We start from the raw sequence: 17,305 nt of genomic DNA on the forward strand, positions 1-17,305 counted from the left end.
AATTAGTAACTTGCCACATGTTGGTCTTGTGGACAAGCTTGTAGTAATCTGGCGGGCGGCTGCGTCTGAAGACTGCTATCTTAAGTTTTACGACCAGTTCCAGCGCAACGTTATTACCCGCGCCCCTCCCCAGACATTGATTGCTGGCGAAGACTTTTGTCTAATCTCTGGTTCACTCGCCGCACGGCTTTCTGTTATATTCTGTTAGCACAGATCATGTAATGTAACTAAATCAGACCGAGCCGTTTGCCCCGGCTTGTTTGCTGTAAACACAACAGTATAAACTGCTTTTTATTATGTATACTTAGGCTCACTCTGCTAGCGGTTAGCAGCCAAAATCAGTCTGTAGTGAATGAATCTCAGCGCGCTTCTCATGGATATTTGTAGTCTGATCCGGTAACTGGAGAATGGCGCTGATCGATTCCCAAAGAATTGGTGACTTCAATAAATCGCCCGTTTTGTGCTCTGAGCCAATATTGTGGATAATGCAGACTAACGAGTCAGTTTGTTCCTCAGTGAATCGCTAGGCCAGATTCTCCCGATTTTATTGGTTCACCTTACAGATTGGCTGCCCCCACACTCTGCACATGCAGCAATTTCTTATTTTACAAATGTGTTCCTCTGTTTTCAATAGGATTTTCTGGTCTAAACTGTGAGGAGAATATTGACGACTGTCCAGGAAACAACTGCAAGAACGGGGGGACGTGCGTGGACGGGGTGAACACCTATAACTGCCAGTGCCCCCCTGATTGGACAGGTACATATGTGAATTGCAAAGGGGAACCTACTTGTACACGTTAACGTTCTTTACTAACTGAAGGACTTTTAAATCAATACAAGTATTCAAGTATATAGATTTTTTTTTATTTTTTTTTCATGACTTTTAAAATCCAGCCTCGCTTCTTGACCTTTTTGATAGAAGGGTTCCAATCTAGAAAATAAAATTCAAAACAAGTTGACGTAATGATCTGATAATTGCTCACACATAGGAACATGCGTGCGCGTTGTCTGCTTAGAACCGTTTTGTGGACTTGTACCTTGTTTAACGTAAAACTTAACTCTACATTTTATTTGTAAATTCATATGCACTGTATTAAAAAAACCACATCTTGCCTAAGATCCCCGTAGCTTTCTCTTCCTCCAAATAGTTTCTCCCTTAACAACTCCAGATAACATTGACCCCTTTACTCCTTTAAAACACTCCCATGCAGATATGACAGCACCCCCTTCTGAAGGTGAACATGCTCTTCTCAAGTATATCCTATGATTCGACCATCTCCCCCCCCCCCTTACCTACCCTACACCTCCTCCTCCAATGCCCATTCCCTCTCCCTCCCGCCCCTCACCCATTACCATTCTGTTATATTGCAATATACTTTACTGTTTTATGAGTGACATTGCTGGATATCCACTATGCTTTATGATTATTCCAATCAATATGCTTGTTATCTAAAGTCTATGTCATTCATACTTTATTATACAATAAAATTTTGAGTTAAAAAAAAAAAAAACCACATCTTTTTGGCTGAGTTGTGGAAAAAGACGCAGAAGCAACTTCTTCCCTCGTATATTGTCTGCTGGCCGGTGTACTCCGCATTTGGCGTTTTCAAAGTCTTCATTCCGCTTTGCCCTCTCCTCATAGGCCAATACTGCACCGAAGACGTCGACGAGTGTCAGCTGATGCCCAACGCTTGCCAGAATGGCGGCACCTGCCACAATAACCACGGCGGGTACAACTGTGTCTGTGTCAATGGCTGGACGGGAGAGGATTGCAGCGAGAATATCGATGACTGTGCCAATGCCGCCTGCAACAGTGGTGCCACCTGCCACGATCGAGTGGCATCTTTCTACTGCGAGTGCCCGCACGGACGCACAGGTGAAACGATGACGCATCATGTCACATATCGGCTGTATATTCAGAGTAAATTGGTGATGTTTGGGGGGAGGGTGGGGTAAGGTTGGTTGGGCAGAGTTGGGACAATTTAATTCTGAATGGGGGAGGGGGTTGTGCTGATGGAACACAGCGGAAGGAGCAGCGCAATATATTTGGATGAGATGTTTTGTACCTGCTGGTCCAGTACGTTAACGGGGCTCCGCTCTCATGTTTCAGGTCTTCTCTGTCACCTCGATGACGCTTGCATCAGCAACCCATGTAACGAAGGCTCCAACTGCGATACCAACCCGGTCAACGGCAAAGCCATCTGCACGTGCCCGTCTGGCTACACCGGACCAGCTTGCAACCACGACGTGGACGAGTGCTCTCTCGGTAAGAAGCGGCTGCAGAATAAACCAATCACTTTACAGGGCAGAGGAGGGATTGCGTATCTGCTGCCCCTACTTGCCGCTTTCTTTGTTTCCTGGTGATTGGCCGACGTTTGCACACGTGATCAGAAAATGACCTATTGCGTCGTTGTATTTCAGGTTCCAACCCCTGCGAGCATGCTGGGAAATGCATCAACACTCAAGGATCTTTTCAGTGCAATTGTCTCCCAGGCTACGCCGGACCCCGCTGTGAGATCGACGTCAACGAGTGTCTCTCCAACCCCTGCCAGAACGATGCCACTTGTCTAGATCAGATTGGCGAGTTCCAGTGTATCTGTATGCCAGGTCTGTACCAGTCACCATGTAAACTGATATTGGAATATATGTGATGACTGGAGATCTCTTCCATCCCGCTTTTGCTGCAGCTTTTTGAATCCTTGTAACACTGTTATATTTTTAGGTTACGAAGGGCTGTACTGCGAAATCAATACGGATGAGTGTGCCAGCACCCCCTGCCTGCACAACGGCAAATGCATCGATAAAATCAACGAGTTTCACTGCGAGTGCCCCACAGGTGAGAGCTCAGATCAATAGGACGGCGCTGCGGAGCGAGGTTATAGCTAATCTCCCCCCGCAGGCAGCTTTCTTGTGATCCCACTTACTGATCTCTCATCCAGCCTTCCCCAGAATGACCTTTCTGTAGGGAAAGTGCCAAGTAGAGCGATGTTGGCCAATGTAAGAATGTGACTACTGTTAAAATGCCGGGTGCACTAACTGCTTTGCGTGAGTGTATTAACTGAGCAGGAGGGGGCGCGGATCACAGGTGTGATACAATGTTAACACTAATATCGGCATTCAGTCCTTTTATGTGACCCTTAGTACAACACCGGTACTTGGGTAGCTGGATGGGGAGCAACTAAATGTTTTAAAGAGAATAATCATATTAATCACATAGTATACTATAGGCATTTTAAAAGTGTCGGTGAATGAATTAAGCGGTGGGGATCACAATACAGCGCAGACTCTGGACTGGTGTTTGGTTGGTGGAGGTGACTCTGATACAAGTTGTCACCCCCCCCTACCCCCCATGTAGGCATATCCCAACGTGCCTACGGTAAGCCCCCTCTCTGCTCCCCCTGGTGTCCTGGGCTTCCTCCCGTTATAAAGCTCGTTGCAACATAGGCTGTGTATCTGGAGGGGATTTAGAGCCATTTACAAACAAGGTTAAATAGGGTGAGGAACGAGAAGTCTACAATACGATGGACTCGCTGTCTTCCTGCTGAAGGCTTCCGTCTCCCCCTCTCAGAACCCATGTATCTTCCATTATACCCCTCTCCCACACCGTACTAGTTGTCTGAGACATATCTTGTATACAAAGCTTCAGTTGTGTAAATGTGATTCCTCTGTAGGTTTCACCGGCCACCTCTGCCAGTATGACACTGACGAGTGTGCCAGCACGCCCTGCAAGAATGGCGCCAAGTGCGTGGACGGCCCAAACACCTACACTTGCCAGTGCACAGAAGGTAAGACACCGTTTTATGTTGTGGCCCTGAATACCGGAGTTTCCTGGGAGTCTCTGCCAACCAGCTGTCACAAGAAGCAGGGATTTATAGGTGGATATTGGTTGAAGAGCCAAAACTTTTACTTCTACTGCTTAGGCGTCACAATCGGGCCTGAGAAGCACACGCTGCGTCTCTCTCTCTCTGAGGGCGCATTCAATACGCGGCCAAAGATGAGGAAACTGGGGGTCATTGCACATTTTGAACTCTTTGGCGAACGCTCGATTTCCTCGTACAGACGCTGTGAACGCGCGGCAGTTTTAGGGTGTGAGGAAGCGGCGTACAGCGCTGCGTGTACGAGTGAAACATAGAATGTGATGGAAAAAAAGCAAACCACAGGTCCGTTGTTTGTTTTTATTTGTGTGTATTTGAGATGTAAATGGTAACCGTAGCCATATGTCTGTCCCACGCACTCTTGAATGGAAGCAGACGGCTTCACATGCAGAGCGCAGGGGGGAGAGTTGTCAGCCAAGAGGATTTATTTTATCCTTTTGTGCTTCTATTCTTTCGCGCTCCACAAGGTTTTTCCATTCCAGACAAAAAAAAGACACGAGAAAAGTTTGAGGCATCTTTGGAAGACGGCCTTTTTGGTTGCATAGAACATGCCGTGAGGAGTGGAACGATGACATGAGCCCCAAGGAGGGTACAATGCCACTATTGTTATACCAGGGAGCGCTCACAGCTGAATAACTTCTAATCAGGCTCCTGTGAATGCCAGCCGCTATATCCTCCAAGCATGGTCAATGTTCTACTTTGTCCTCTGAATCCCTTTCTCTTGCAGCGAGCAGACAGGCAGAACACTCTCTAAAGATTTCCATTTTGCATTTTTAATGGCTTTAACCTTCTTTTTCCACATTACAGAGTTCTAGGTCTGTGTAAACACATTATCATCATATTGTCGTCTCCTCCTCTCAGATCTATTTATCCGTTTCTGAATGCAGAGTTTAAAATATTTTAGCGGTAAACACATTTTATTTTTAAATGGCACACACGAGTAGTTTTTTATTATATAAACATTACAGTTAAACATAAAGGGCTAAATTTACTAAGCTGCGGGTTTGAAAAAGTGGGGATGTTGCCTATAGCAACCAATCAGATTCTAGCTGTCATTTTGTAGAAGGTACTAAATAAATGAAAGCTAGAATCTGATTGGTTGCTATAGGCAACATCCCCACTTTTTCAAACCCGCAGCTTAGTAAATCTAGCCTCAAGTGTTTTGGAAACATTACTTGTAGGACTGAGTAACCCGGCATACCCTATGTCTATACTTGATTATTTTTTTAAAATGTGATTGCTATATCGATTTTATATCTGCAGACCCCACTTATATTAAACTGCTTGAAAAAGAAAAATAAGTAATTGGGACATGACCCAAAGATGACATTGGGAATGAGTGAGTCCTGTCTCTGTTTTGCGACAAAGGGGTTAGGACTGAGTAAAAGATCTGGTCACAAACATTTTCTGCTACAATCGTCCATCTTCTATCTCTTAAAATTCATTCAATCCTAGAGGCTTGCTGATGACATATTGGGCTTGTCGTGTGGCGTGATGCAGTGCTTATGTACATACGTGACCGTTTTAACATTTAACACAGGAGACACGTCTCCTACCGGATAAGATCACGTTTCATGAGTCCTTCTCTATCTTGCAGGTTTTACGGGACCTCATTGCGAGGTAGATATAGACGACTGTAAGCCTGACCCGTGCCATTTCGGTACCTGCCTCGATGGTATCGCCACATTCACCTGCCAATGTACACCCGGGTATATCGGGAGACGATGCGACATCAACATTAACGAGTGCCAAAGCAAGCCGTGTCAGAACGGCGGGGAATGCGTGGACAAGATTAACGGCTATGTGTGCCAGTGTCTGAAAGGAACCACAGGTAGGGGGCTCTCGAGTTCTGCCAAATTTGGGCAGATTCAAATAGCGAGAAACTTTGCGGATGCGCATTTTTACAGTTTATACGGTATAAAGTAATGCTCACTTTTGCTCACGTCTTTATTGGGCGTGAGCGGATATTTCACTAAAAATATTGCCGTCTAGTGTCTCGCAACCATTCCGGGACACTTTTTTTTTATTTTATTTATTTATTTTTATTACAATTGAATCTGCCCCTTAAAGTAAAAAAAAGGCTTTGTTACTTGGGTAAAAAAAACACACTTCTATAATGTCTTTCCTCTCCCCGCAGCTATAGTGTTAGGTGCCATCTCTCTTTGTATACCGTATATATGTTTGTTGAATCTTTATTGCAGAAGATGCTAAAAATAGTTTCCGTCAGAAATGTCTGGACCGAGTGGATCTTCGGCTGTTTACAATGCACTGATAAATCTGACAATGGGAATCGAGAATGACAAATTTTACTTTTTATTTTATTTTTTTATAGGGACAAATTGCGAAGTAAATTTGGATGACTGCGCCAGTAACCCGTGTGACTCTGGGAAGTGTATCGATAAGATTGACGGCTATGAGTGCGCCTGCGAGTTGGGCTTCGCAGGTAAGAAGCCAGCCTGGGGGAGGACTGTATAGACTTCCGTCTTTTCTTTCATTAAACGAATTTAAAATTCCTACCGCAGATCAGTTCTCTGAGTGGGATTTAATGGAGCCAGCACAGGTTGGTCATGCTGGGCTGCACGTCGTTTATAGGGACTGAGGGTTGTAATTAGGTATTCCATTCAGTACAGCCAGGATCGGGTTTCTAAGCTTGTCTCACTGGTGTGTTTGATTAGGGGAGGTTAATAAGATCCTTTGGTTAAGAGTAGACCCCTCTGGTATGGCCCACCGCTCACCTGTGCAAAGTCTCTAATGTTATTGGAGCCCGTCCCCCAGTGCCTCAACTGATCTGTGCTCAATAGAGCCTTTATTCCTTTAAATGGCCCCTGTGTGTGTCCCATTAAAGGCCTCGGTTACACGGGAAAGGGGAGAAGGTAACTGGAGGCATACGACCTGTAAGACAAATCCAGAACCACAAAAATAGTTTGTGCTCGATTCATGTTTAATTGCTTCAATTTCTTGGGCAGCACGGTGGCTCAGTGGTTAGCACTTCTGCCTCACAGCACTGGGGTCATGAGTTCGATTCCCGACCATGGCCTTATCTGTGAGGAGTTTGTATGTTCTCCCCGTGTTTGCGTGGGTTTCCTCCGGGTGCTCCGGTTTCCTTCCACACTCCAAAAACATACTGGTAGGTTAATTAGCAGCTGCCAAATGGACCCTAGTCTGTGTCTGTGTATTAGGAAACTTAGACTGTAAGCCTCAATGGTGCAGGGACTGATGTGAGTGAGTTCTCTGTACAGCGCTGCGGAATTAGTGGCGCTATATAAATAAATGATGATCATGCATATAAAAAGAGAAAAGGGCAATCTGTGCGACTGAAATCCCGTTTCTTGGAGCATCTGTCCTACTTGACTGTAACCAATTGTTGTTTTGCTGCGTTCAGGAAAGATGTGCAATATCAACATTGACGAATGTGGCAGTAACCCCTGCCTCAACGGGGGGACGTGCGAAGATCTCATCAACGGCTTCGAGTGCACATGCCCTGAAGGTTATCAAGGGCACATGTGTCTGTCCGAAGTGGACGAGTGCAGGAGCAACCCTTGTATCCACGGAAAATGTCGCGATGGCATCAACGGGTAAACGCATAAAGAGTCTGCTTGGCAGTTAAACATGTTGTCTATGGGGGAGGGGGGCGTTTATTTTATAGGGCGATCTCGGTGGTGACCCTGCTGTTTATGTTCGTTTTTTAGGTACAAGTGTGACTGCGACTCTGGTTGGAGCGGCACCAACTGTGACATCAACAACAACGAATGTGACTCTAACCCGTGCGTGAACGGCGGTACCTGCAAGGACATGACCAGCGGATACATCTGCACCTGCAGAGAGGGCTTCAGCGGTAAGAGCCGCCGTTATCTTCATTAGCGTTACCAGGGGACGGATAAACACCCTCGTTTTCTGCACCAGAACTGGATTAATTCATGGCTATTTTCCGTTCTTTTTGCAGGGCTGAACTGTCAGACTAATATCAACGAGTGCGCGTCCAACCCTTGTCTGAACCAGGGAACGTGCATAGATGACGTGGCCGGTTACAAGTGCAATTGCATGTTACCTTATACCGGTAAGCCGCCTTAGGGACAGAGCATTAACCTTGTACAACGGGTTTAATACCGTTCACTGCAGTATACACTGTGTGATACGGAGGAAGTCGTCGTTCCAGCTGTCTGATGTTTTATTGCATTTAGTTGTGTCCGGTTTTCCTGGTAAACGAAAACTAAAGTTTTATGGCCACATTGTCTAAAATGCAAAGATAAACGCAATCATTCTGCAATAACATGATGTGACCTTGCTGTATAGCTCATTGCAAACTATTCGTTATGTCCATCCTCCGTGTTGGGCTGGGGGGGGGGCGGTGTATAAGCCAATAAATTGGCTGCGGGTGGAAACGTTTTTTTGGAGTCCTGTCTTATTTTCTTGTCTACTTTTCATTGTTCTAATCTCCCTGAAGAGAAGAAAAATATTATGTTTGGGGGAAAGAATGAATCGTTCTCTCCAACAACAACAGCAAAGTATTTAACATTTTGGGTTTTAAGAAAACACGTTACGATTCTCAGTGGAAACTTCCTAGATCCAGGCGATGGCTGGAAAAAACATCAGCAACACATATTTTCTTATGCCGTATAGACCGGCAGAGGGGCCAGAGAACGCGATCCAGGCTCTGCTGGGCGGATAAATGGTTATTTTGACAGATTTGCAGTAGTTGGGAACCGATCCGACACAAATCCTGCCTCCCGGCTTCCTGCTTCCTCTTCCACAATTGCAGGAAGCCCTGTTGAATTTCCTGCCTGGCCCCGCTCACCCTGGTAACAGGTCGGGATTGTGGAGGCTTTGGAAAGTTACGCTACAGTAGTTCACGAAAATACATTTCCTACTCTTATATGTTTTGTAAAAACTTTATTTAGTCTTTACATTTCTAGAAAAAAATGCAATCATTATAATACAGAGAGAAGAGCAAATTTGCACCTTGGCAAACCCATATTACACTGGGGGGGGGGGGGGGGGGGGTGGGGGGATTTACAATGTGTGGACAGACTGAATTTCAGGGGGTCGAGTCCTAGCTAACCTCTAAATCGCAGTGTGAAACGAATGCTGTCCAGTATTTGTGTGTTAGATGCAGAAACAGACAGTGCATGCAAAAAAATAATTGCATTTGCCCCCCTCTGTATTGCAGCAGGGTTTGTTCAGGAGCAAACATGCACCTTACTGTAAATACAGCCCTTAATACTGATTTATAAATCTCTAATCTATAAATGGTTTGTTTGCATGAAGACATCCTTTAAACCAAAAAAATATTCGAGTTTTTGTTAGTGTTATTGTAACATCACCCCCCCTCCCTACATCTGTGGATGTACGGCGCTGGTCGAGGGGTAATATTTTGCTATATTTGCTGATGACTCTAGACTCTGTGTATTCTTTCCTTACCTAAACATACAGAAATGTTAATGATGATCTCTCCGCTTGCTCTCTGTTCAGGGGCGACGTGCGAGGACGTCTTAGCGCCCTGCGGGAACAGCCCGTGTAAGAATGGAGGAAGATGTCAGGAATCCGACGATTACGAAAGCTTCTCCTGCGTATGCCCCGTGGGATGGCAAGGTAGGGCGCCGAATCCACTGAATATTCAATGTGACTTTGACAACCTTATAAAAGACAATGATAAAAATACGTCAGGTCGACTAGGTAAAAACAAAATCTCTTAAAATGAGGCCTGTTTGCTGGTACACAGGATCGCTTCTTCCAAACGTTGTATTGCAATCATACTGGAGTTTGTTCTAGTAGAAGGGGATCTGAATTTGTAGGGCAGACATGAATACCAGACTTCCACGTATATAATGTTCCCCCGTATAGGGCATTAGGTTAGAATCTTACCACTGTGCCATCTTCCAGCTGAACACCTTAGAGATCCCATCTCCTTACCCGCTGTCACCTATATAAAGTAACTTTATGCTCTTCTTGTCACAGGACAAACGTGTGAGATTGATATCAATGAATGCGTCAAAAGTCCTTGCCGAAACAGCGCGGTGTGTCAGAACATGAACGGGAGTTACCGGTGCAACTGTAAACCTGGTTACAGCGGCAGGAACTGCGAGACCGATATTAACGACTGCCAACCAAGTGAGTGTCGCCTGCGAGTCTAATGCCGCCATTTTTTTTTATTATTATTATTTACTTTTATTTTTGTGTTCATGTTTGGGAATAAGAGGAAATGGAACGAGGTTACTCCTTAATCTGGACTTTGATGTCTAAGACGCAGATAAGGGGCATTAAAAAAATATTATTTGTTTTTTTAGATCCTTGTCACAACGGAGGATCCTGCTCCGATGGCATCAATAATTTCTTCTGCAACTGCTTGCCCGGCTTCCGTGGGCCAAAGTGTGAAGAGGATATTAACGAGTGCGCCAGCAACCCCTGCAAGAACGATGCCAACTGTACGGACTGCGTCAACAGCTACACCTGCACCTGCCCCTCGGGATTTAGCGGCATTCACTGTGAAATCAATACCCCCGACTGCACAGAGAGGTACCAGAGTCCGTGTTTGTGCTCGCTGGTGGCATTAGGGGACCAGTGGTCACTGATCCTATACATCTGATTATTTATTATAACATATTGTTCTATCGTTTTCCAGCTCTTGCTTCAATGGTGGCACCTGTGTAGATGGCATCAACACGTTCACCTGTCTGTGCCTCCCGGGCTTCACCGGCAGCTACTGCCAACATGACATCAACGAGTGTGACTCCAAACCCTGCCTGAACGGTGGCACCTGCCAGGACAGCTATGGGACCTACAAGTGCACCTGCCCGCAGGGGTACACCGGACTTAACTGCCAGGTAAGTACCTGCCCGATTTCTCTGTTGCCGAAAGAGCAAGTGTTTTACGATCCGTAGGGATGCTGGACTAAGCTTTAAACCTCTGTAATTACATTTATTTATTTTGGTTTATATAGAATTTGGTGCGTTGGTGCGATTCTTCTCCATGTAAGAACGGAGGGAAGTGCTGGCAGACAAACAACCTGTATCGTTGTGAGTGCAACAGCGGCTGGACCGGACTGTACTGCGATGTGCCCAATGTGTCGTGTGATGTAGCAGCCATACAACAAGGTGAGCGTCACGGAACCGAATAATAATCTGTTGTTATTAATAGGCCTTGTGCCTCACTTCCCTTGTCTTGTACGTATTATTAGGCCAAGGAAAGCAGCCAGTTGTACAGTAAGTCTCATCCTCTGTTCCATTGACCGCTTTCGTTACCAGGCGTCGACGTGAACAGTCTGTGCCGAAACTCCGGCTCGTGCAGGGACACCGGAAACACCCACTACTGCCTATGTCAACCCGGTTACACGGGCAGCTACTGTGAGGAGCAAGTGGATGAGTGCTTGCCCAATCCGTGCCAGAACGGAGCCACCTGTACGGACTACCTGGGAGGCTACTCCTGCGAGGTGAGAAAACCGTGGACACTTTGGGGGAGTTTGTGCATTAAATGTAAAAGGAAAGAGGGTCCGATTCCACGTTCCGGGTCACAGATTGATGACTTCTCTCTCTCCTGCAGTGCGTTGCTGGCTATCATGGTGTCAACTGTTCTGAGAAAATTAACGAGTGTCACTCGCACCCTTGCCAAAATGGAGGAAACTGTATCGACCTGCTCAACACCTACAAATGTTCCTGTCCCAGAGGGACGCAAGGTGAGTTAGTGAGACGATTTGGGTGCTGCACATTTATAAAAATGACCACTACCATGCAAGGAGACCAGCATAAATACAATGGGTCAATATTACAATTTTCAAGTGTTGGTATCGCACGAGCAGTTTGACTCCGCAGGTAATCAGCCAGGGAAAAAGCTCTTTGATATTTTTGATAAATTTTCATGGTTACAGAAAAAATGTTGTCTCAAAGTGTGTGTAACATCTCATCTGTTTTAATGAGCAGTTTAATAGCTTGTGTGAGAGGGGCATGACGTATAAGACTTCTGTGAAGCACGTGTGAGTTTCGGCTGTTTTCCTGCTTGTCATGCTGCAAAGAGCTTTTTTTTAAAAGCTGTAAATCTGACACAATCTAGGCAAAATCCATTTAACAAGACAGCATTTATAAAATTTAAATAAAGCTGATACTTCATAATGGGAAAACTGCAGTACAAAAACCTCTTGTGTGGCACCAGCTTAAACAGGATTGTTTTACTTGTGACCTCACTTGGTTTTAAAATATATTCATTGGGTTATGTGATTGTTGAAGGTGAAGGTCTAGGTATTATCTTATCTGTTTTGGTTTTTTTTTCAGGTGTTCACTGTGAAATTAACATAGATGACTGTAATCCATTGTACGAGGGCCCCCACCAGAAGCCTAAATGTTTTAACGGCGGCAAATGTGTAGACCGCGTGGGAGGCTACCACTGTATCTGCCTGCCAGGCTTTGTAGGCGAGCGCTGCGAGGGGGATGTAAACGAATGCCTCTCCAACCCCTGCGATGCCAGTGGCACCCAGAACTGCGTCCAGCTTGTAAACGATTACCGGTGCGAGTGCCGACAAGGATTCACTGGTAAGAACAACTCCTGGGCTTGTGGCCCCTTCTGACCTTAGGTGGGAGACCTAACCGAATTCTCCCGTCGTTTTCCCAGGGAGGCGCTGCGAGTCTCTGCTCGATGGATGTAAAGCAAAGCCGTGCAGAAATGGCGGATCTTGCTCAATGGCCAGCAATACAGAGCGCGGCTTCATCTGCAAGTGTCCCCCGGTGAGTAGAGAGTATACGGAAATATTACGGTCTATTTATGAACTGAATAAACTGAAAAGTTATAAGTGATTAGTAAAGGGAAGCAAACGTTTCATTATTTTTCGCGGTTCGACCACTGGGGGGCACTGTCCCGTTAGAATATTTATTTCTATCATTCTTAAACTATAGCTATTGATCCAGACATGTCCCATACTAAATAACATAACATCTTACCAAACCGCACATTAATATAGATCCTCTTTCGTAATACTGATTAGATTGTAATAATCTACATGAATGAAACGTCTCCACGTCCGGTGGGATTTGAACTCCGTTTGTGAGGTCAATGTTAGAACATGCTGGAGATTACTATTAAGTGTAGTTTGTGTTCATTAACTAATTGGTTTTTTATTGCAGGGATTTGATGGTGCCACTTGCGAGTACAACACTCGAATGTGTGGAAACCTTCGCTGTCAGAATGGCGGCACCTGTATATCTGCACAGAAGACCTCTAAATGCATGTGCACGGATGGCTTCACCGGTCCGGTGTGCCAATATCCCACCAGCAGCCCCTGTAATTCAAGCCCGTGTTATAACGGCGGGACCTGCAAGTTTATACCAGAGGAGCCGTTCTACCAGTGCGTCTGCCCCAAGCACTTCAACGGCCTCTTCTGCCACATGCTGGACTTCGGTTTCGAAGGTGGGCCGGGACAGGTCATCGATCCACCCAAAGTCAAGGAGGAATGTGGGATCGCCTCATGCGCCGCTCAGACTGGGAACCAGATCTGCAACGCCAAATGCAACACCCATGCCTGCGGATGGGACGGAGGCGACTGCTCGCTCAACTTCAACGACCCCTGGAAGAACTGCCCACCGGCTCTGCAGTGCTGGAAATACTTTAATGATACCAAGTGTGACCCTCAGTGTAACATCGCGGGGTGTCTCTACGATGGGTTTGACTGCCAGAAAGTGGAAGTTCAGTGCAAGTAAGTTTACAGAGAAGAATAATAGAATCCATTCCAAATAAATAGAAACGGTCTGTATTATCTTTGCATTAATGGGGGGATGGAAGGGGTTAAGGGGCAATTCGGCACAGTTTCATGACGTTCTATTTAACCAGCTTGGCAGGATAGGCTTTCATCTAGTTGTTGGGTCTTGTTGTTGCGTCTACGTAACGCGCGTCCTCACTGCTCTCCATCTTTTTTCTAGTCCTCTCTATGACCAGTATTGTAAGGATCACTTCCAGGACGGCCACTGTGACCAAGGCTGCAACAACGCAGAGTGCGAGTGGGACGGTCTGGACTGCGCCAACAATATGCCGGAGAAACTGGCCGAGGGCACCCTGGTGGTGGTGGTCCTCATGCCTCCGGAGAGGCTGAAGAACAACTCCGTTAATTTCCTCCGTGAGTTGAGTCGGATCCTCCACACCAACGTGGTGTTCAAGAAGAACGAGAACGGTGACTATATGGTCTTCCCGTATTACGGTAATAAGGAAGAGCTGAAGAAACATCACATTAAAAGGTCAACGCAGGAATGGTCCGAGGCTCCTGGTGCCATCTTCAGCAAAGTGCGGGATTCCCTGGTCCCTGCTCGATATCGGAGGGAGCTGGATCAGCTGGAGATTAAAGGGTGGGTTAAATCTTTCCTTTGCTCCTATTTTCCCATATGCAACTGGGTGTAAATCATTCTGTTTTGCTCGTGTTCCAATCGGTGGCAGCGTGTTGTAGTTGGAAGCCCCACTTCCCGTTCCCAAGGACATAACTGCCAGACATTAGACAAATGTTTCCAGCTGGATTATTGTTTGTAAACCGATGTTCCTCCAGCATTACATTATACATAATTAAACTGTTCATTTATAGACTATAAACTTTACATAGAAATGGTCTTGTGCCACATTAACCCTTTATCATTTTCACCACCCAGGTCCATTATCTACTTGGAAATAGATAATCGTCAGTGCTTCCAGGCCTCCGCACAGTGTTTCAACAGCGCAACGGATGTGGCTGCCTTCCTTGGCGCTCTGGCGTCTCTCGGGAATCTAGACATCCCGTACAAGATCGAGGCTGTGAAAAGTAAGTGGGTCTCCAACACGGAGCATCAGGCTCTGTACATTAAACACTAAAAGGCTCACGAAGCCCCAGAAACACCCCAGAGCTCGAAAATGTATTTGAGATGTGATTGCGAAGTACTTATTGTCTCCTCGAAAAATCGATTGTCACAAGTCTGTTACATAGAATTTATTATACTCCTTTGTGACTATTTGTATCCACTGCCTCGTGTGATTTAAATGTGAGAATTATTTCCTTCCAATCCTCCTACATGTTGTAGGAATGTCCAGTAGGAAAACATTTTGGAATTCGGATCTATTTTTTTGAGGAAATCTACAGATAATCCGGATGTAGCCGGCGCCATAATTTTTATTGCAAAGTCTAATTGAAATACTTTTACTTCAATGGATCCCGTGTTACATATTGGATCCTTCTGTTACCAGTTCCGGCCTTTGACTTCGTTCTCTTAAGAAAAAATAGAGAACCTTTAGAAACAACAATATCAAAAGCTTTAATTTATTCCACCCAACCTAGTGAATGAAAAGTCTTTTCTAATGTTTTTTTTTCACTGGATTTATATCGTGATCATTAATTCTTTAAGAAGGGAGAAAAAGAGAGAGAGAGAAACTGATCAATAGCGTAAATGGTATCTCCAAAATCCCAACTAAATCCTCCGTCTTAACAGCTCAATGAAAGCGTAGTGATGTGAAGTTGATTAATCCGTTTTCTTATAGGCGTAAAGTAAACCTGTCTCTTGGTACTGCCTTCTGGGGCAGGAGAGAGTTTTAAGGGTAATTTGCAATTCTGATGAATAACGGAAAATAACCTTTTATTTTTAGAATGATTTTTTTTTTTTTCCATCTTCTGTAGATTACGCACAAACCGCCTCTTTTTATTAACAAATTTCACTTCATTTTGGTTGTGTGGATGGTGTGACATACGCTGCCTTAATGTCTGTCTCACTGATGCGTTCCTGGCTCTCCGCAGGTGAAACGGTGTCTCCGCCGCCAAACTCTCCGCTGTATCCTAGTTTGGGCGTGGGGGTGTTTGCCCTCCTAGTGATCTTCATCGTCGTAGGGGTGATTGTGAGTAAGAAGAGGCGTAGAGAGCACGGCCATCTCTGGTTCCCTGAGGGTTACATCGCAAAAGACTCCAACAAGAAGAAACGTCGGGAGCCTCTCGGGGAAGATTCTGTGGGCTTAAAGTAAGTAAAGTGCTCTCATCTACAGGATCACGTGTGGGCGGAACCCCAAGATGTGTGTTTGCTTTTTAAATTGGATACTTTTTTGGGGGTTTTTTTGTAAGTGGGGGACTTAATAACCAAAGCAATTTAATTTTTGGATTTTGTTTTTTTTTTATATTGCTTAATCAATGCATATTTTATAACCATTTAATAATCATTTTCATAAGCACAATGTTTCCATAATTATAGATTTTAATGTTAATTTTCTTCCGTTTTTTTAAAGGCCTCTAAAAAATGCAGCTGATGGTTCTCTGATGGATGATAATCAAAACGAGTGGGGAGATGAGGAGACTTTGGACAACAAGAGGTTCAGAGTGAGTGGATTTATAATTGTCCACGTTCCTGGTGGTATTTCAGGATGGGGCAGCGTCTACACGCAGATATCTTATCCCATAGGGAATCGCACGTGTCCTGTCCTAGGCAGACACTGAAACTTTACAATCGTGCTTTGTAGTTTGGGTAAATGTGATTTAACCCCCACAATGCCCTTGTTCTGGTGCTGAGTATTGTCCTTTCCTCTAGTTTGAAGACCAAGTGATGCTTCCCGACCTCGGTGATCAGACTGACCATAGACAATGGACCCAGCAACATTTAGATGCGGCTGACCTCCGTGCGCCGTCCATGGCACCAACACCGCCGCAAGGAGAGATCGACGCTGACTGCATGGACGTTAACGTGCGCGGCCCTGGTACGACTTTATTTCTGGACTTATTATCACATTTATTTCAGATACGTTTGCAAACTGTAAAGGTCTGACAGTGCTCATGTCCACAGTGTCGAGCTCACCTGGTATGAGTTGAATATATGGCCGACTGGAGTTATAGTATCTGTGCTCTTATGTATGTCGTCTCCAGTAGCGTATGAGACACCTGTATACTAGTTCAGGTAACAACTTTTATGTGTTTGCTGCTCCCTTGCAGATGGTTTCACCCCACTTATGATCGCGGCGTGTAGCGGTGGCGGATTGGAGACCGGAAACAGCGAGGAAGAGGAGGATGCCTCTGCCAACATGATCTCTGATTTCATCGGTCAAGGCGCCAATCTCCACAACCAAACGGACCGAACCGGAGAGACGGCACTTCACCTGGCTGCGCGGTACGCTCGCGCCGATGCTGCCAAACGGCTGCTGGAGTCCAGCGCAGACGCCAACGTCCAGGATAACATGGGCCGGACGCCTCTTCACGCTGCCGTAGCAGCCGACGCTCAGGGTGTATTTCAGGTACGTTCGTTATAGTCGTACTAACAAAGCTTATTTTTCGGTGAAGTACGTTTGTAGATTGAATACATGGTTTGTTGGGCGGCATCCGTAGAACGCTAAAGAGGCCATGGGATGGATTAACTCCATTAGACCTTGGATTTAAAAGTCACCAAATCCAGACATAACCATAAGGAGAAAGATCTTGTGTTTGGTGTATTTTTGGACTTTTGGTAAATTCTGTCTTCTGGAGC

The 17,305-nt window shown here is 45.4% G+C and overlaps 1 protein-coding gene across 1 annotated transcript in view; it reads left to right on the top strand.

Moving 5' to 3' along the window:
• The window catches only part of NOTCH1 (notch receptor 1), a 44,097-nt gene that overhangs the window by 23,431 nt on the left and 3,361 nt on the right, over positions 1 to 17,305 (top strand). The window contains exons 5-31 of the mRNA XM_075185749.1: positions 635 to 757; positions 1,643 to 1,876; positions 2,111 to 2,266; positions 2,422 to 2,607; positions 2,723 to 2,836; positions 3,672 to 3,785; positions 5,473 to 5,706; positions 6,208 to 6,318; positions 7,258 to 7,450; positions 7,565 to 7,710; positions 7,819 to 7,932; positions 9,345 to 9,464; positions 9,831 to 9,983; positions 10,160 to 10,388; positions 10,495 to 10,696; positions 10,813 to 10,966; positions 11,117 to 11,301; positions 11,412 to 11,544; positions 12,137 to 12,394; positions 12,474 to 12,586; positions 12,983 to 13,551; positions 13,775 to 14,194; positions 14,489 to 14,637; positions 15,601 to 15,817; positions 16,080 to 16,170; positions 16,379 to 16,544; positions 16,777 to 17,075. Coding sequence (XP_075041850.1) covers positions 635 to 757; positions 1,643 to 1,876; positions 2,111 to 2,266; positions 2,422 to 2,607; positions 2,723 to 2,836; positions 3,672 to 3,785; positions 5,473 to 5,706; positions 6,208 to 6,318; positions 7,258 to 7,450; positions 7,565 to 7,710; positions 7,819 to 7,932; positions 9,345 to 9,464; positions 9,831 to 9,983; positions 10,160 to 10,388; positions 10,495 to 10,696; positions 10,813 to 10,966; positions 11,117 to 11,301; positions 11,412 to 11,544; positions 12,137 to 12,394; positions 12,474 to 12,586; positions 12,983 to 13,551; positions 13,775 to 14,194; positions 14,489 to 14,637; positions 15,601 to 15,817; positions 16,080 to 16,170; positions 16,379 to 16,544; positions 16,777 to 17,075 — 5,183 coding nt within the window. The remainder of the gene's footprint in view (positions 1 to 634; positions 758 to 1,642; positions 1,877 to 2,110; positions 2,267 to 2,421; positions 2,608 to 2,722; positions 2,837 to 3,671; positions 3,786 to 5,472; positions 5,707 to 6,207; positions 6,319 to 7,257; positions 7,451 to 7,564; positions 7,711 to 7,818; positions 7,933 to 9,344; positions 9,465 to 9,830; positions 9,984 to 10,159; positions 10,389 to 10,494; positions 10,697 to 10,812; positions 10,967 to 11,116; positions 11,302 to 11,411; positions 11,545 to 12,136; positions 12,395 to 12,473; positions 12,587 to 12,982; positions 13,552 to 13,774; positions 14,195 to 14,488; positions 14,638 to 15,600; positions 15,818 to 16,079; positions 16,171 to 16,378; positions 16,545 to 16,776; positions 17,076 to 17,305) is intronic.

This window comes from Mixophyes fleayi, chromosome 9, assembly GCF_038048845.1.
Source record: "Mixophyes fleayi isolate aMixFle1 chromosome 9, aMixFle1.hap1, whole genome shotgun sequence".
In the NCBI taxonomy this organism is placed as follows: Eukaryota; Metazoa; Chordata; class Amphibia; order Anura; family Limnodynastidae; genus Mixophyes; species Mixophyes fleayi.